The 17,836-nt window shown below is 39.6% G+C and overlaps 1 protein-coding gene across 2 annotated transcripts in view; it reads right to left on the bottom strand.

Annotated features, from left to right (window-relative positions):
- The window catches only part of AASS (aminoadipate-semialdehyde synthase), a 70,890-nt gene that overhangs the window by 22,318 nt on the left and 30,736 nt on the right, over positions 1–17,836 (bottom strand). For both annotated transcript variants that reach the window (XM_082661637.1, XM_082661638.1), the window contains exons 12-18: positions 8,940–8,999; positions 8,683–8,750; positions 6,129–6,250; positions 5,815–5,941; positions 2,886–2,996; positions 2,684–2,792; positions 140–280 (exon numbers count right to left, since the gene is read on the bottom strand). In XM_082661637.1, coding sequence (XP_082517763.1) covers positions 140–280; positions 2,684–2,792; positions 2,886–2,996; positions 5,815–5,941; positions 6,129–6,250; positions 8,683–8,750; positions 8,940–8,999 — 738 coding nt within the window. The remainder of the gene's footprint in view (positions 1–139; positions 281–2,683; positions 2,793–2,885; positions 2,997–5,814; positions 5,942–6,128; positions 6,251–8,682; positions 8,751–8,939; positions 9,000–17,836) is intronic.

Below are 17,836 nucleotides of genomic sequence, written 5' to 3'. Positions count from 1 at the left end.
GAAACAGTGCAGGAGGAGAATGGAGAGCAAGCAGCACAGCCAGCGTTAAAGGGCGTTGGTATTGGGGAGAAAGTGTTTGGCCTTTCTTAGGCAGTTACTGCAGGTTTGTATCTCTAAAGCTTTGATGATGAGCCTTCACCTTTCCATTGAGCAGGTAGGTGGCGGGCTGCATTATGTTCATCAAAACTCCCACTGGACTCCAGCTAAATTTGTATCTCAAGGGATTGTCTGAATGTTCAGGGGCTGGAAGGCCACCGCAGTAGGAAACATAAGATTCAATCTGTAAGATAAAGAATCAATAAATTAGGGAAATTAACAATTAGTTACGGAGAATAATCTATCCAAATCTATCCGAGTAATTAATTGAGTACAGTGACACAAATAAGGTAAACTTGTTACAGTTTCTCCTTTCTTAAAGTTACAAAGGCTTTCAAAAATACATCCTTAAAGCCAAACACCATTTGGTGTTTGTCAGTTATATCTAGATTAAGTCAGTTATATTTATATATATATATATGTGTGTGTGTGTGTATATATATATATATATTTTTTTTTTTAATCATCTAGAGATTGTGGCTAACATTTTGCTCCGTTAAAAATCCAACCATTAGTTCAATTCTGCTTGGTCAGTGCCTCCTGACTTTTAATTCAAATTATATACTTCATTATAATTTGATTATATATGTATAATTATTAGTATTAATTAATATGTAATTAATATAAATATTATTAATTGATATGATATATAATTTAATTAATTTGATTCTATATTTGATTATATATATTACATATGTGTGTGTATATATATTATATAAAATATATATAACCTGTTTTAGGTTATATATATATTATGTTAGGTTAGGTTTAATCTGAGTCATCACATTTTCATGTCCAATAGTTCTTTCTTATGTGTAAAAGATACTTTATATACCAACAGGTTGATAATATTACAAAGAATTTTTCCCACTTTTAAAAGTCAAACCTTATTATAGAATCTCCAAAGCAGTCTAAAATCTTTTATCAAACCAAAATATATATTATAGTAGCATCTATTTCTCTAAAAATCTATTGTTAAAGCTTGGACTTTTTTTTTACCATACAAATATTTCTGCAGTTTCAAAATTTTACTTGAAATTTCTAGTCAAAGTATGAGTTAGAATATAGCAGTTTCTTCTCAAAATAGACTAAAGACCCTAAATGTAACACCAGAAACCATGAAACTCCTAAAGGAAAACATAGGCAGAACACTCTGACACAAATTGCAGCAATGTTTTTTTTGGATCTGTCTCCCAAAGCAAAGGAAATAAAAGCAAAAATAAACAAACGGGACCTAATTAAACTTAAAAGCTTGTGCACAGCAAAGGAAACTATCCACAAAGCAAAAAGACAATCTACTGAAAGGGAGAAAATATTTGCAAATGATATGACTGATAAGGGGTTAATATTCAAAATATAAGGGCTTCCCTGGTGGCGCATTGGTTGAGAGTCCGCCTGCCGATGCAGGGGACACGGGTTCGTGCCCCGGTCCGGGAGGATCCCACATGCCGCGGAGCGGCTGGGCCCGTGAGCCATGGCCGCTGAGCCTGCACGTCCGGAGCCTGTGCTCCGCAACGGGAGAGGCCACAATAGTGAGAAGCCCACGTACCGCAAAAAAAAAAAAAAAAAAATATATATATATATATAAATACATATAAATAGCCATATAACTTAACATCAAAAAAACAAACAACCTGAGTAAAGAATGGGCAGAAGACCTGAATAGACATTTTTCCAAAGAAGAAATGCAGATGGCCAACAGGCACATGAAAAGATGCTCAACATTGTTAATCATCAGGGGAATGCAAATCAAAACCACAGTGAGATATCACCTCACACCTGTCAGAGTGGCTGTCATCAATAAGAACACAAATCAAATGTTGGTGAGGATGTGGAGAAAATGGAACCTTCATACACTGTTGGTGGGAATGTAAATTGGTGCAGCCACTGTGAAAAACAGCATGGAGGTTTCTCAAAAAACTAAAAATAGAACTACCACATGACCCAGCAATCCCACTCCTGGGTATATATCTGAAAAAAACAAAAACACTAATTCAAAAAGATACATGCACCACAATGTTCATAGCAGCATTATTTACAATTGCCAAGATATGGAAGCAACCTAAGTGTCCATTAACAGATGAATGGATAAAGAAGATGTGGTACATATATACAATGGAATACTATTCAGCCATAAAAAAGAATGAAATTTTTCCATTTGCAACAACATGGATGGACTTGTAGGGTACTATGCTAAGTGAAATAAGCAGACAGAGAAAGGCAAATACTGTATGATATCACTTATATGTGGGATCTAAAAAATACAACAAACTAGTAAATACAGTAAAAAAGAAGCAGATTCACAGATACAGAGAACAAACTGGTGATTACCAATGAGGAGAGGGAAGGGAGGAGGGGTAGAGGATTAAGAGGTACAAACTATTAGGCATAAAATAAGCTACAAGGAATATATCCAACACAGGGAATATAGCCAACATTTAAAAATAATTATAAATGGAATATAACCTTTAAAAAAAGAATACAATAGTTTCTTTAATCAGAATTATAGAAAGAGTATTTCTGTACACAAAAATTGGGACCTCTTAATATTTTCCTAAATGGACCTTTGGGTGTCAGTTGGGCTCACCGTGGCTCCCACTTCTTTGGCCTTATCTATCGTTTCCATTGCCAACATATGATCAAGACCAGGGTCCAATCCCAATTCGCCAATGACTGTGATGCCAGCATCTTCCATACTGAAAGAGGTGGAAAGAGAAGGAAGGAAAATTTGGATAGAAAATAAGAACAATTCCATGGAGCTACTTTGTTGAAAACCTACAGAAACTTACCTCTTTTCTAATTCTTTTAGCACCGGGGTGATGTAGCTTGCAGTGATCATGTTAACCTTGCTTGCGATGCATGCCTTGGCCACAAGAGGATGCAATACATAAGGCAACAAGCTTAAAAACAGGAGAAACTAATCAGAAACTTTCTTTGCCAACCGTCCCTCCAATGCACCTTGAACTGCAGTAAAGTGAAGATATCACACTGATTATTCTCTCAGAGATGATCAATGACTCCTTGAAGACTACAGAATAAATTCATCCTGTTATCATATTTAAAACTCTCCACAATATGACCTTCACTTAACCTTTCTATTTTTCCTCCTTGCATCTCCTTCATAAACCATATATGGGGACCAAAGAAGCTATTGTAATTCTCCACTCACAGTCTTTACTTTTCCATTTGTGAATTTAAAGAAGATGTTGGGGGTAGGAGTTTAGTAATTTATTTATTTATATTTGCTGTGCTGGGTCTTCGTTTCTGTGCAAGGGCTTTCTCTAGTTGTGGCAAGCAGGGGCCACTCTTCATCGCGGTGCGCGGGCCTCTGACTATCGCGGCCTCTCTTGTTGCGGAGCACAGGCTCCAGACGCGCAGGCTCAGTAGTTGTGGCTCACGGGCCTAGTTGCTCCGCGGCATGTGGGATCTTCCCGGACCGGGGCACGAACCCGTGTCCCCTGCATCGGCAGGCGGACTCTCAACCACTATGCCACCAGGGAAGCCCTTTTTGGCTTTTTTAATCAAAAATAATTATTACTAAATGTGGTAGCCCTTTAAAAGCCAATGAATGAAATACTTGCAAAACTCTTAGTTGGAAAAGTATTAATAGAAAATGTTCAGTGGCATCATCTTAAAGGTTAGTGGGGATTTTTTGTCGCATTCTCCACGTTGAAAACCTGTCTGATAAAAATTTTATCCAGATCTAATATTTTTAAATTTGGGCATTATCAGCACTAACCTAATAATATGCTGAGAACTAGAACGATAGAACTTCCATTGATGGTGCCTATTTTAGACAAAGGGATTAGAGTTCATAATTCATTGTGTATGTAATATAGCAACTACTCAAGAGGACATAATTAACCCAAATAGTTGGAAATGCCACTTGTGAAAACATACACAAATAAATACACATCTAATTTTCAAAGTAATTTATCAAACTCAATTCCTACTTTGCATTAAATTGTTAAAAACCAGAACTGCAAAATAAAACCATGAGAATTTGACATATTATAAAATTTTTGTGAAACATATTCTTCACTCATTTTACTTTGATAGTCCCTAACATTGTGTTTACATCAAAACATTCTTTCTCCAACTTAAAAAATGAAAAGCTATGTAAGAAACACTACAGGAATGTTTAACATCATTTCCACTATTCACCACAGAAATTCAACCAACTGAGAAAAATGAAATATAAAACAGATTTTGCTCATGCTAAATCTTATTGAAGGTCACCAAGTCGTGGAATTCTAAATTTTACACCTGTTAATAGATTATTATCGTGTCCATTATCTTGTCATATTTTGCTTCTGATTTTGTTCAAAATGTGTTTTGTTATGTTCTTTTCTTTTTTTAATCAAAAAACAATGTTATGTTTAGGTACCTATGTGTGGCAAAACAAATTCTCTTTGTTTTATTCAGTAGGCTAGAATATTACATTTTGAAGGACTTACTTTCATAATTATAACCTGACAGACAAGGTCTATTGGTTATTGATAAACTTTTGCTAAAAAATAATTAATTCACATTAAATTTTTATAAATTGAATAATGTTTTTAAGTGTCCAAAGTGAGCCTATATTAAGAGATAATGCAAAAGTTCCCACTTAGAATTACCTTTCTTTGCGTCTGTTTTCCAACACCCACCCCCTTTTTTTAAGGAGGAAATCACAGAACTTGCACAGAACTTGCAGAACTTCCTCCAAAGATACCATTTGAATCTGATCTAACTATGAAAGTGATCTAATTATGAAAAAGCAGGTTAACTTTCTTCCTTCCATCTTGGAAAAATTATATTCTAAGAATAAACGGCTTATTCTTATCGCTTTGGTATTTTCAAAGTGAAGTATCTAGCCTTCATTTTGTAGCCCTGTATCTAGAGTTAGATCTGCAGTTGTATTAGATAGTAATGAATGATATATTTCAAGATATGTTCCTCTGCTAAGGCTAAAAATGGTCATAGGGCTAGAGAATCTACTCACTTTCATTTAAGCTTTATAAGTCCAAAGGAAAAAATAGCCACCAAAATACGTCGTTAGTGCCTCATGACCAGCATTTCCACTTCTAGGTGAATCCAACAGAAGTGTGTGTATACGGTAACCAAAAGACAAACACTACATTGTTCATGGCAGCACTATTCATAATAGCCAAATTCTGGAAACAACCTAAACACTCATCAGCAGTCAAATGGATAATAATAGTATATTCACGTAATGGAATATTACACAGTAAACAGAATAAACTACAGTTACAGACAACAACGCAAATGACAATCACAATGCTGAAGAAAGAAGGCAGCCACAAATGAGGACATACTGAAAGATTCCAACTGTACAAATTGAAAACCGGCAGAAACGAATCTCTATGTTAGAAGCCAGGACAGTGCTTACCCTTGAAGGATGGGGCTGGTAATAAAAGGGGGCACAAGGAGCACTTCTTGGATACTATTATATTCTGTTTCTGATGTGGATGATGGTTGCACCATGTGTTCACTTTGTGAAAATTCTTTGAACTACAAACTTATGATTTGTGCACTTTCCTGGAGGCACATGTGAGTGTAAAAGTTTACTGAGAGAAGAGAAGAGGAGAGAAGGGGGAAGGGAGGACAGGGGAGAGGAGGGGAGAAGAGAAGAGTAGAGAGGAGAGAAAATAAGGAAAGAGAAGTAACAGCAACGACAACAAAATATACGGCAATCATTTCTTACTATTTACTAACCTGATGACAAGATCCTGCGTTGCCACCAAGGAGTTCAACTTCACTTCTTGTTTACCGACGTACAGGCTAACAGGATTAATATTATATTTCTTGCCTAACTGTTCGATTTGATTCTCCATGTCAGAGCCTATTCAAGAATCAAAACATCCAATCTTTAGATCTCCTTCCACTAGTCAGAGAGTAAAACACATTTTAACATCTTCAAAAATAATTTTTCGAAGTTTAGAAGCAAGATAGTCATCTAACATTCACAGAGTAGCCATGTTTTGAAATCAATTTTACTTCCTCTTCTTTAAAAATTGGGGCTTATTTACCTACTGTTATTTCTATATTGTCGTCCCTCGACAGGTATTCCAACACCGGCTCAGATACGTAACCAGATCCAAGAACCAAGACCTTTTTCTTGGTGCTCGCTGAGAGTGACTGAACACGTTCCCTATAAATAAAAGGGGGGGGAGGGAATTTGAACAAAGAAACATTTCAAGTAACAAAATGTTGCTGTCCCCAAACCAGACTAAAACTTAGACTGTGAAGCAATTATTTTTTTCCCACACTTCTTATAGTAAGAACCTCAACAGGAGTTCCCAATACCAACATTTTTCATTATTTTAGATCTTGTATGATGAACAACAGACCCTGAGATCTTTGAGGTGTATGAGTTCCCTATACCACTAGTGAGGTGCAGATGCTGGCCCAGCACCTGGCTACTCACAACTGAGTAACTTGGTGTCACACTCTATCCTTCCGGGGGACATGATTCAAAATCATGCTGGGGGCCTTACATCGAACCTTATTTACTCCTCGCAACAATCCGAGAAGACAACGATCTGAGGAGGAGATTATTATCATATTAGACACTGTCTTGTGATTTATCTTCAGGGTCACTTGAAAACAGTTAAAACCATAATTTTGAAATCACAAACGCCATGGGTTAAACGTAGAAACCTACATGAGTCACTAGGCAGAACTCTAATTCTTGAATTTTTCTGTTGTTGGAATTTGTGCCTTCCTGACAGCTAACTCTTTGTCTTTCCTGCAAACTCTGACCTCCAAGACAGTGACTGAGTCTTAGCTGTCTTTATAAACTCACTATTGCTCACTGTGTTTTGCCTTAAAGATGGAAGATACTCATTAAATGTCTTTTGAATCAGAGTCCCAGATAACCATGGAATGGCTTGGTGACAGGGACTTAAGCAGAAGGCTCTGTTGCTGGAATCTTTTAGGACAGGATGTCTCTCAAACCTTAACCTTTATTTAACTTCACTTCATTTCATTAATTATAAGTGAATAAAAATAAATTTAAATGTAAAATGTTCCTGCCCCCTCTTCACCCCCAGAACTCATATTACTGATGAGGGGACGACTCCTTTAACTTCCACCCCCATCCCATTTCACCTCCCAGAAAGAAACACTATTACAGATCCTCTCTAACAGCACTTTCTGTAGTTTGTGTAATTGAAACACATTATTTTGATGTCCAAAAAATAAAATGTTCAAAATACATATTTAAGAACTCGCTCCTAGATTTTAATACTCTCCACCCCATCAGCAACCCCAAAACGCTCCAGGTTAATAATCATTGTGCTAAGGAACGAAGAGAACAAAAGAACAAGGCAGGGATTCAAGATAACTCCAATTTCCTTCCAAAATGCAATCTTCATTTTCAGTCTCTTGGCACAAGGTTCTACCTGGGAAGGAGGGCAGGAAGTCCTAGCAGTTGGGGCCAGCAGACCTGCCGCTACGTGAAATATAGTGTGTAAAGAGCGACTGGTCATGGTAGACACGTCATTGGATTAGTAATGTAAGAAAGAGATCATCTGATGATGACAATTCAAAGATACACAGAACTATGAAAAACAAATATGTGCAGTTTCCCCTACGAGACACTCTCCTATGGAGTTACAGAACTAGTTGCTTTTTTAAAAAACAAATTATACACTCTTGTATCATGCCAGAATATTTCACTGACACACAAAAAATTACTGTAAGCTAACAAACACATTTGGAAAAGGCGTAACAGTAGTACTTGATCTGGTCATATCTCTTATTTACTTCTTACAGGTGGAAAAACTGAGAAAGAAGACCAGGCAGTTTGTTTGTTTGTTTTTAATTTTCCCACTCTGGCTTCTCCTGAGAATTCAGTGCATGGGTTATTTTTTTTTAATGTGAATAGACCAGTGGAGCAGATATAAACATGGATCAAGTGCAATCAGTTGGAGACAAGAACATTCCAAAGAAATGCCAATGTTTCCAAACTTTTAGTAGTGAAACCAATTATAGAAACCAGGGCCTTAGCTAAGTATCTTCCTAAGAGAACTGTTCCCTCCAGTAGATTTGCCACATTACTTCCTGACACTTTCCTCCTAGTAAGAATCCCCAGGGGAAACTGACCTCTCATGATTTTCTTTCTTCACTACTTTTCTTAATTTCTAACCAAAGGCTCACTTTTCCGAGTATTATCCGAAACAAAAGAGAGTCCAAATCCTCAACCAAAAGTCAGCCTGAAAGCACCACAGAAAGCGTTAGCAAGCTCATTTTCCTCTGAGAGAATAGCTGAGACATTACAACATGCAAAATGCTGGAGAAGGAACAAGGACAGAGCTTTTGGAGTTTTGCTTACTTACACCCAAGTCTACATGGATAACAGAAAGCCAGAACGATGCTACACTACTGTTGAAGGGAAAATAATTCACAATGGTTCCAGGCAGTCACTTCGTTTGAATTTCCTATTATGTACAGACATTTTTTAAAATTACATATTGCATAATCCTAGCATCACGAACTCACATGGAAGCATTAAAAAAAAGGACTCATGAGATCCATGATAAGAATAAATGTATTAAACAAGAGGATGTGAATGATGCTTACCTGCTCTCCCGGAGTTTCTGGATATATTTATACTTATTAGACAATGTGCCGTTGGATGTAATCACTGCCTGAATATATACGATACAAGACATTTCTTTAGTCACCACATTTAGTCCCACAAACATGGGCTCATGACTAATAGAGAAAAGAGAGAGTAACAGAGAAAGACAGGGAGAGAAAAAGGAAAGGGGAGAATGGGGAGCAAGGATAGTGGTGGAAAAAGACATTCATGAAAAGAAATTCTTTTCATAACTTACATCTCGCACCACAGGAGAAAAATTCTGACTCTCAAGAGGCTGTGTCGCGTCTGATAATATCTGAAAAGGAAATGAGATTGGAAAGAGAGAAATGACATTGCAAAGAAGGCTTCTTGCTATTTTATCCATATGAAAGTATTAGTCAAAGGAAAGAAAATAGTTTAGAAAACAGTTTTTTGAAAATCACTGAATTGTATAGATAATTGGTAAAAGAAGTTTTCTATAAGCAATGAATTCTGCCCCCCTAAAACATTATTTTAGTACAATTATTTCAGTACAATTTCCAACTCTAAAACCAAAATTTAATCATGTTCGCTTACTGGAAGCACAAAATAACTTATGCTTCCCCACCAGTTAAATGTGTCACGTTGAGCGTGCTGGTAAATACCATCACACGCTTTATAACCATAGTCCTCCCTCTGAGGAACTCTACCCCTTCGCAAAAGGTTCAGGCTGGGGCTTCCCTGGTGGCGCAGTTGTTGAGAGTCCGCCTGCCGATGCAGGGGACGCGGGTTCGTGCCCCGGTCCGGGAAGATCCCATATGCCGTGGAGCGGCTGGGCCCGTGAGCCATGGCCGCTGAGCCTGCGCGTCCGGAGCCTGTGCTCCACAACGGGAGAGGCCACAGCAGTGAGAGGCCCGCGTACCGCAAAAAAAAAAAAAAAAAAAAAGAGTTCAGGCTGTTCTATTAGAAGTAGAGAATGGGTCTTGCAGACAAAAGAGCCACCAACCCTACAATAGAGAGTCTCCCTCGGGTCAATATTAGTTCTGTTTATAGGCACATCAGCATTTCCAAAGTGTCAAGGAAAATGCCTTGACCTAGTAAACTCAAAAAGTCATTCACACTCTTCCCATTATCTTGCAAGAATGAGTCAGATGGCCAACAACAAAGGCCACACCTCTCATATTAACATCCCAGCAACCCAGTCCTCCTCTTTTCTTCCAAGGTATAGAATCCTTGAATAGACTGCTAAAGGGTAAAGGTCATACAAGTCAGTATGATTGCTTCTGATGGCCAATGCGAGGATCATTCCTTCTTTATCCATAGGTTAAGGTCCAGAGCACTCATCCAACTATGAAAGTATAAAATGTACCTACCAGATGCTGGCAAGACAGTATCTGTTTACTGTATTAAAATAAATATAAAACTACTTCCATGTGTCTAAACCATAAGGCACCTAGGCTCTCTATTGCTGGGATAATGGCAAAGCCAGGGCATTCTTTGGGAAACTGATGAAATGGACACACCTGGGGTCTCCCCACTGCTTGTTTCTCCCAGGCACCTTTGGAGTATTTCCTTCTCAAGCTGACTTCTCCACCTACCAACCCTGTCTACAAGCCAGGAGCCATCAGTAAGTAGACAATGAAATGAGTTCGCATTTCACTCGGTATACGGTTAAACTGCTGAACTCTTGTGTATCTTTTCACTCTCTCTCTGCTCTTTATCTCTTAATTCCACAGCTTTATTTAGGCCTTACTGGGACCATGGGAACTACTTCCCACCTCTCTTTCCTCCATTTATCTCCAATCTACAACACAAATCTGATTATTTCTCCTGTGCCTATTTAAAATAATTCAGTAGCTTTCCGTTGCCTTCAAGTTAGTCTCAGGCTCCTCTACAGTCTGGCTCTGCCTCTCCTGCCTCAACCCTCCCATTGGCCTCACACCCAGCACTTCAGTCCTGCTAACAGCGTGGAGCTGTGTATCTGCGTCACACCCTCACCTGCCTCTGTGCCACGCCATGTAGATGCTTCCCATGCTATTCCTCTACCTGGAACTCCTCCTCTTTGGTCTCCAAGATGCAGCTGAAGAATTGCCTCCTCTGAAAAGCCTTTACCAAAATCTGCCCCCAGGCAGACCTGGAAAGTAGGAACTGCACTTGGCATCTTGCTGTATGCCTACTACATTATAAAATGGTAAATATTCAATAAATACCTTAGTGGATACATGCAATAATTACTTGAAGTTCAATGGATTTTTTTTCCCCAAGGAAACTAATAATTGTCTTGCACTGCAGTCCTCAGAGATGCCAATCCTCATTTCGTTTTTTTTTTTTTTTTTGGCCATGCTACACGGTATGCGGGATCTTAGTTCCCCAACCAGGGATAGAACCCGTGCCCCCTGCAGTGGAAGCGCGGAACTTAACCACTGGACCAACGGGGAAGTCCCTAATAATTGTCTTGAGTCCACCTAAAGAAACGCAAACATAAAAGACAACAAAAGGCTGTTTGATCACTGCATTTAACTGTCTCCCTTGCTAGAATTCGACCAGTACAAAACTTGCAAGCACAAGCCTCCTGGAACATGTGGTATGTCTCGTCACTTCCACATATAACACCTTTGAGGCTCATCACTCTTTTTTTTTTTTAATACATTTATTTTATTTACTTATTTATTTTTGGCTGTGTTGGGTCTTCGTTGCTGCCCTCGGGCTTTCTCTAGTTGCAGCAAGCGGGGGCTACTCTTCATTGCGGTGCGTGGGTTTCTCATTGCGGTGGCTTCTCTTGTTGCGGAGCATGGGCTCTAGGTGTGCAGGCTTCAGTAGTTGTGGCACACGGGCTCAGTAGTTGTAGCACGCGGGCTCAGTAGTTGTGGCTCACAGGCTCTAGAGCACAGGCTCAGTAGTTGTGGCCCACAGGATTAGTTGCTTCCCGACATGTGGGATCTTCCCGGACGGGGGCTGGAACTTGTGTCCCCTGCATTGGCAGGCAGATTCCTAACCACCGCGCCACCAGGGAAGTCCCTCATCAGTCTTTTCTAAATTAATTTCAAGCTATTTATCCTGGTGTTAAGACCCTTTTAACACAAAACCAACATATTTACCTTAACCCCACCAGACCAGACAACGCACAGAAAGCTTACATTAAATTACTCCCACCTTTGCTGCCGTCTCCATCACACAGGATGCCTCCCACACCTATGCAAATGAACAGATCCTATACATCTACCAAGAGCCAGCTCAAATGTCACCTTCCCTGACTTTCCCAACAGGGCAGATCCTCTCCCTCCACAACATCATTGGCATCTTTCTGATGGCTGTCACATTCCATCTTATGGCAGAGTTGCACACTCATCTTATCCCCTTCCTGGACCTCATACTCCTATAGGTCAGAAACTGTGTTTTAATTCTCTTCACTTATATGTGTGCCTTGTTCCAACAGACAAGAAATATCTATTGAACTCAACTGAAACAAAACTTCCATATTGGTTCAAAATGATATCTTGTGCCCTGCAGTGCTACAGGGTCCATAGGGACCTCAAGTCAAAAAGGAAAATCTGTGGGAAATAGGACAGTGCATATACCGGCATACCTTGTTCTATTGTGTTCAGTTTACTGTGGTTTACAGGTACTGATTTTTTTTTTTTTTTTTTTTTTACAAATTGGAGGTTTGTGGCAACCCTGTGTCGGGCAAGTCTATCAGTACCATTATTCCAAAAGCATTTGTTCACTTCATGTCTCTGTGTCACATTTTAGTAACTCTCCCAATATTTCAAAATTTTTCATTATTATTATTTTTGTTAAGCTGATCTGTGATCAGTGATCTTTAATGTTACTATTGCAAAAAGATAATGACTCATTGAAGGCTCAGATGATGGTTAACATATTTTAGCAATAAAGTATTTTTTTAATTGAAGTAGAGTTGATATACAATATTGTATTTCTTAATTAAGGCATGTACATTTTCTTTAGACTTAATGCTATTGCACACTAAATAGACTACAGTATAGTTTAAACATAACTTGTATATGCACTGGGAAATCAAAAAAATTTGTGTGACTCATTTTATTGTGATATTCACTTTACTGCAGTGGTCTGAAATTAAACCCACAATATCTCCGAGGTACTTTAAGTATAGCTCCCATACCATTATCAGAAAAGAATACAGAAAATATACTTAATTTTTTAGTGGTAAGCAGATACACATAGTATTAAAACTACATAGAGACACTCATCAGTTTTCAAAAATGTCCAGTGCTCAAAGATAGGCTGAGATAGATGTCTCCAAGACAATCCCACCACACTGTTTGGAAGACCTTAGTGACATATAAAAGGAAGGAGCTGTGACAACTTAGGGAAGTTGGCTTTGTCAACAGACATCGAAGCACTTTTCTTAGATGTAGTCACCAATGTGGAAGCAATGGCTGGGACGCTGAGCAGAGAGAAACTGAGAAGAGCTTTCGGCTGACCTTAAACAATAGGGTGACAAAAACTGGAGCTTAAGTTCTGTTGAAGGGGATCCTAATAAAGGCCAGATTTTCATTTGTGATCCTGAAAGACTATATTCTAAATAAATGGTAAATTGAAAAACATCAGTTTTCCAAAGGACCAAAGCCCACCTTTGAATCATCAATTGAGGTGATTTTTTTCCTAGCCTATCCCCCGTCAGAAACAAAGGAAATCTTCTCTGAAAAAAAATACACAAAATCCAGAGCCTCAAATCATCTCTAAAATTTTATAGACACAATATCCAACATTCAATCAAAACCAAACAGGCATAGTAAGTGATAAGAATTGACTGAAAACCAAGAAGAAGTAAAACAAAGAACATAAACAGACCCAAACGTTCACTGTAATTATCAGAAGTGAGTTTAAACTCAGATTAATATGTTCAAAAAATAAAATTTTCCCCAAAAAGGCAAAACTAATCCATAGTTTTTAGTCAAGATGATAGGTACCTTTCAGAAGGAGAGTGGAAACGGTGCTGGGAGAGGCACAAGGGGATTTCTGGGATGTTAACATTGTTCTCTTTTTTACCTATGTAGTGTTCACATGGGTGTCTTTGTGATAATTTATCATGCTGTATACTTACATATCACTTATCTGTGAGACTTTAATATTTTATGCTATTATATAATGTAAAAAAATTATATTTTCTTCTTTAAGAAAAATTTTATTTAAATTTTACTTATCCCTCATCAGTTACATGGGCTAACCCTCAAACACACTTTACTAAGGATTTCATTGAATTGGCTTGCTTTTCTCCTAACATCTGTATGAGATCAACTGTACTGAATGAATGGCAATTTTGATTAAGGACAAATTGGAATGAAAAACTGTGATCTAAGGTTCAAAAGAAATAAACTTGTAGGGCTTCCCTGGTGGCACAGTGGTTAAGAATCCACCTGCCAATGCAGGACACATGGGTTCAAGCCCTGGTCTGGGAAGATCCCACATGCTGTGGAGTAACGAAGCCCACGGGCCACAACTACTGAACCTGTGCTCTAGAGCCTGTAAGCCACAACTACTGAGCCCACGTGCCACAACTACTGAAGCCTGCACATCTAGATCCCGTGTTCCATAACAAGAGAAGCCACCGCAATGAGAAGCCCGTGCACCGCAACGAAGAGTAGCCCCTGCTCACCGCAACTAGAGAAAGCCCACGCACAGCAACAAAAGACCCAACTCAGACATAAATAAATAAATAAATAGATTAATTAATTAATTAAAAAAAAGAAAGAAAGAAACTTGTAATTGAAATTTTGAAACATAATAATTTGTGACTCGCAAATGGCTAGTAACAGCTTCTTAGAATGGTACATGATTTTAGAGCAGCCAAACCAAAAGACATTTCAAGAAATAACAGTCAAATCCATTCACAAAGGCAAATTAGCATGCAACATTTTCCATATTTTGGCCTAATAAGGTAAGAGTTGCACTGAAATGCATACTTGTAAGATTCAAAAGATGAATTAAAGCCAAAGGCTCACCGATAGCTCTTTTAGCTACTCCAAAGCTCTGCTGGAGTCAAGCTGATTTAATTAATGTATTATGACTGGGGAGTTCTCTTTTAGGTAGGGACTAAGCTCTAACAGACCATCCCTTCTACGCATAACAACGATAAACTCTGGACAGAATACAAACAAAACTAACTACGTGAGGGCTTCAGAGAATGAAGAATAGCAGGCGGTCTGGGGAGAGTGTCAAAACTCGGAAGAAATCAGCAGTGCCGTAGTTGAGCTTGCTGTTCTCTTGGCATTGCCCTGAGGAGGGGCCACGTGGTGTGAAGAGCTAAAAACCTGCAAGCAAGCTCATTGACTTTCTGATCTGAGGAAACAGGGCTAAAACCCACAGCACCACAGCCTCTGGAGTGTGACTGGAAAATGCCAAAAAGGACAGATTCAGATAAAGTGAAGCCCAACTTCCATGTAAACTCTGGTCCAAGTCTGGAAGGACTGAGCATGTACAGGTCAGATTACAAGCAATCCAGATAAAGATGAAAGAGCTGAACTTGAGCTACCTGTCTCAGGTGAGACAGAGTTTTCAGTTTAAGTCTAGCCAAGTTAATAAACCAAACAAAATCAACACTTTTCAGAGAAATGTAGCAATCCAGAATCTCCACAGCATGACTCTTCAACTCATCCAGGATGTTCTCCAAAACTATTCAGCTTAAGAAAACGAGAAAACTATGACGTGATCCATTCTCAAGGGAAAAGACAATCAATATATGTCACGCCCAAGTTTACCCAGAATTTTGGAAATATGAGGTAGACTGTAAAGTGGCTTTTACAGCTGTGCTCCATGTGATAGAGGAAACTACACTCAGAATAAATAAAAAGATAGAAATTCCCAGGAGAGAAAGAGAAAAACACATACTAAATGGAAAGTTTAGAACTAAAAGAGAATATCTGAAATAAAAATTCAAGTAAAGAGCTAAAGGAAGTTATTGATTCTTCAGGGAAATGATACCAGAGGGAAATGAATGAACATCACTGAAAACAGTAAACATCTAGGTAAATTTATTATTACTTTTTAAATATACACATGCTTTTCACCACTTAAACATTTACAATTACAGAATGTTAGAACTAGAGGGACCATTAAGATTATATATTAAAACCACCTTACTTTACAGGTGAAACATCTGAGGCTCAGAAAGGAAGTGACTGCCCGGCTCAAGGCCATAAAGCAAGTGATTGTCTCCAGTAAAACCTGGCATTTATACTCTCTTTCTCAGGCTACTTTAATCCCTCAGCACCAATTCCAGACACACTGCAGATCCAGTACTGCATCAGCAAGCTTTCTCAGCCTTAACTTCTTTGTGTCTCAGTTTTCTAATCAGTACAATGGGTTGATAATGGTACCTACCTGAAAGGGTGGTCACGAGTATTTAAAAATTAAAATATATAAAGTAATTTGAACACTGTCTGGAACATAGTAAGTGCTATATAATATTGTTTCCAACCATGATAATGCCTGCCACCATCATTTTCTAAAGCCTGTTACATCTCCCTGCTGACATATTCCAGGAGGAAAAACAAAGGGTCAAAATAGAATAATTTGTGAAAGAAAAGAAGAAAATGGGCTGGAAGTTGCACTTATTAATACCACACTACCTATTGCCCCATTTTAGTATGAGAGCTCCTGAGTGAAACCATGGATGAAAAGGACAAGAGCCACTCTTCATACCTTTGGAACCATTGCCTGAGGCAGACAGCCATAAGCAATAGAAATAAAGCAGGATGGGTATAAATGCTTAGGATAAATACTGAAATAAGAAAGCTTTTCCCGAAAAAGAAAATGGAATTTAGATAACACCGTATTTCAGCAGTCAATCGCTGATCACAGTAAATAATACATGACCAGTGGACCTTCAAGACAGCAGAGGAGAAAGATGTGGAGATCACCTTCCTCCCCACAAATACATCAAAAATACATCTACATGTGGAACGACTCCTACAGAACACCTACTGAACGCCGGCAGAAGACCTCAGACTTTCCTAAAGGCAAGAAACTTCCCACCTACCTGGGTAGGGCAAAAGAAAAAAGAAAAAACAGAGACAAAAGAATAGGGATGGGACCTGCACCTCGGGGAGGAAGCTGTGAAGGAGGAAAAGTTTCCACACACTAGCGGGTGGCAGAGGGGGGAAGCTTCGGAGCTGCGGAGGAGAGCGCAGCAACAGGGGTGCCGAGGGCAAAGTGGAGAGATTCCCGCACAGAGGATCGGTGCTGACCAGCACTCACCAGCCCGAGAGGCTTGTCTGCTCACCCGCCAGGGGGGTGGGGGCTGGGAACTGAGGCTCAGGCTTCGGGGGTCAGATCCCAGGAAGAGGACTGGGGTTGGCTGCCTGAACACAGCCTGAAGGGGGCTAGTGAGCCACAGCTAATCGGGAGGGAGTCCGGGAAAAAGTCTGGAACTGCCTAAGAGACAAAAGACCATTGTTTCGGGATGCGCAAGGAGAGGGGATTCAGAGCACAGCCTAAACGAGCTCCAGAGATGGGCGCAAGCCGCGGCTATCAGCGCAGACACCAGAGACGGGCATGAGATGCTAAGGCTGCTGCTGCAGCCACCAAGAAGCCTGTGTGCGAGCACAGGTCACTATCCACACCTCCCCTCCAGGGAGCCTGTGCAGCTCAGCCTGCCACTGCCAGGGCCCCATGATCCAGGGACAACTTCCTGGGAGAACACACGGCACGCCTCAGGCTGTTGCAACATCATGCTGGTCTCTGCCACCAGAGGCTCACCCCTCATTCTGTACCCCTCCCTTCCCCCAGGTGAGTGAGCCAGAGCCCCCTAATCAGCTTCTCCTTTAACCCGTCCTGTCTGGGTGGGAATAGACACCTGAGGGCGACCTACACGCAGAGGCGGGGCCAAACCCAAAGCTGAACCCCAGGAGCTGTGCGAACAAAGAAGAGAACGGGAAATCTCTCCCAGCAGCCTCAGAAGCAGCAGATTGACTCTCCACAGTCAACTTGATGTACCTGCACCTGTGGAATACCTGAATAGACAACGAATTGCCTCAAAATTGAGGTGGTGGACTTCGGGAGCAACGCTAGACTTGGGGTTTGCTTTCTGTGTCTAATTTGTTTCTGGTTTTATGTTTATCTTAGTTTAGTATTTAGAGCTTAATATCACTGTTAGATTTGTTTATTGATTTGGTTAGTCTCTTCCTTTTTATA

Source organism: Grampus griseus (assembly GCF_964374135.1).
Source record: "Grampus griseus genome assembly, chromosome: 9".
In the NCBI taxonomy this organism is placed as follows: Eukaryota; Metazoa; Chordata; class Mammalia; order Artiodactyla; family Delphinidae; genus Grampus; species Grampus griseus.
This window is presented reverse-complemented; position numbering and strand designations above follow the sequence as displayed.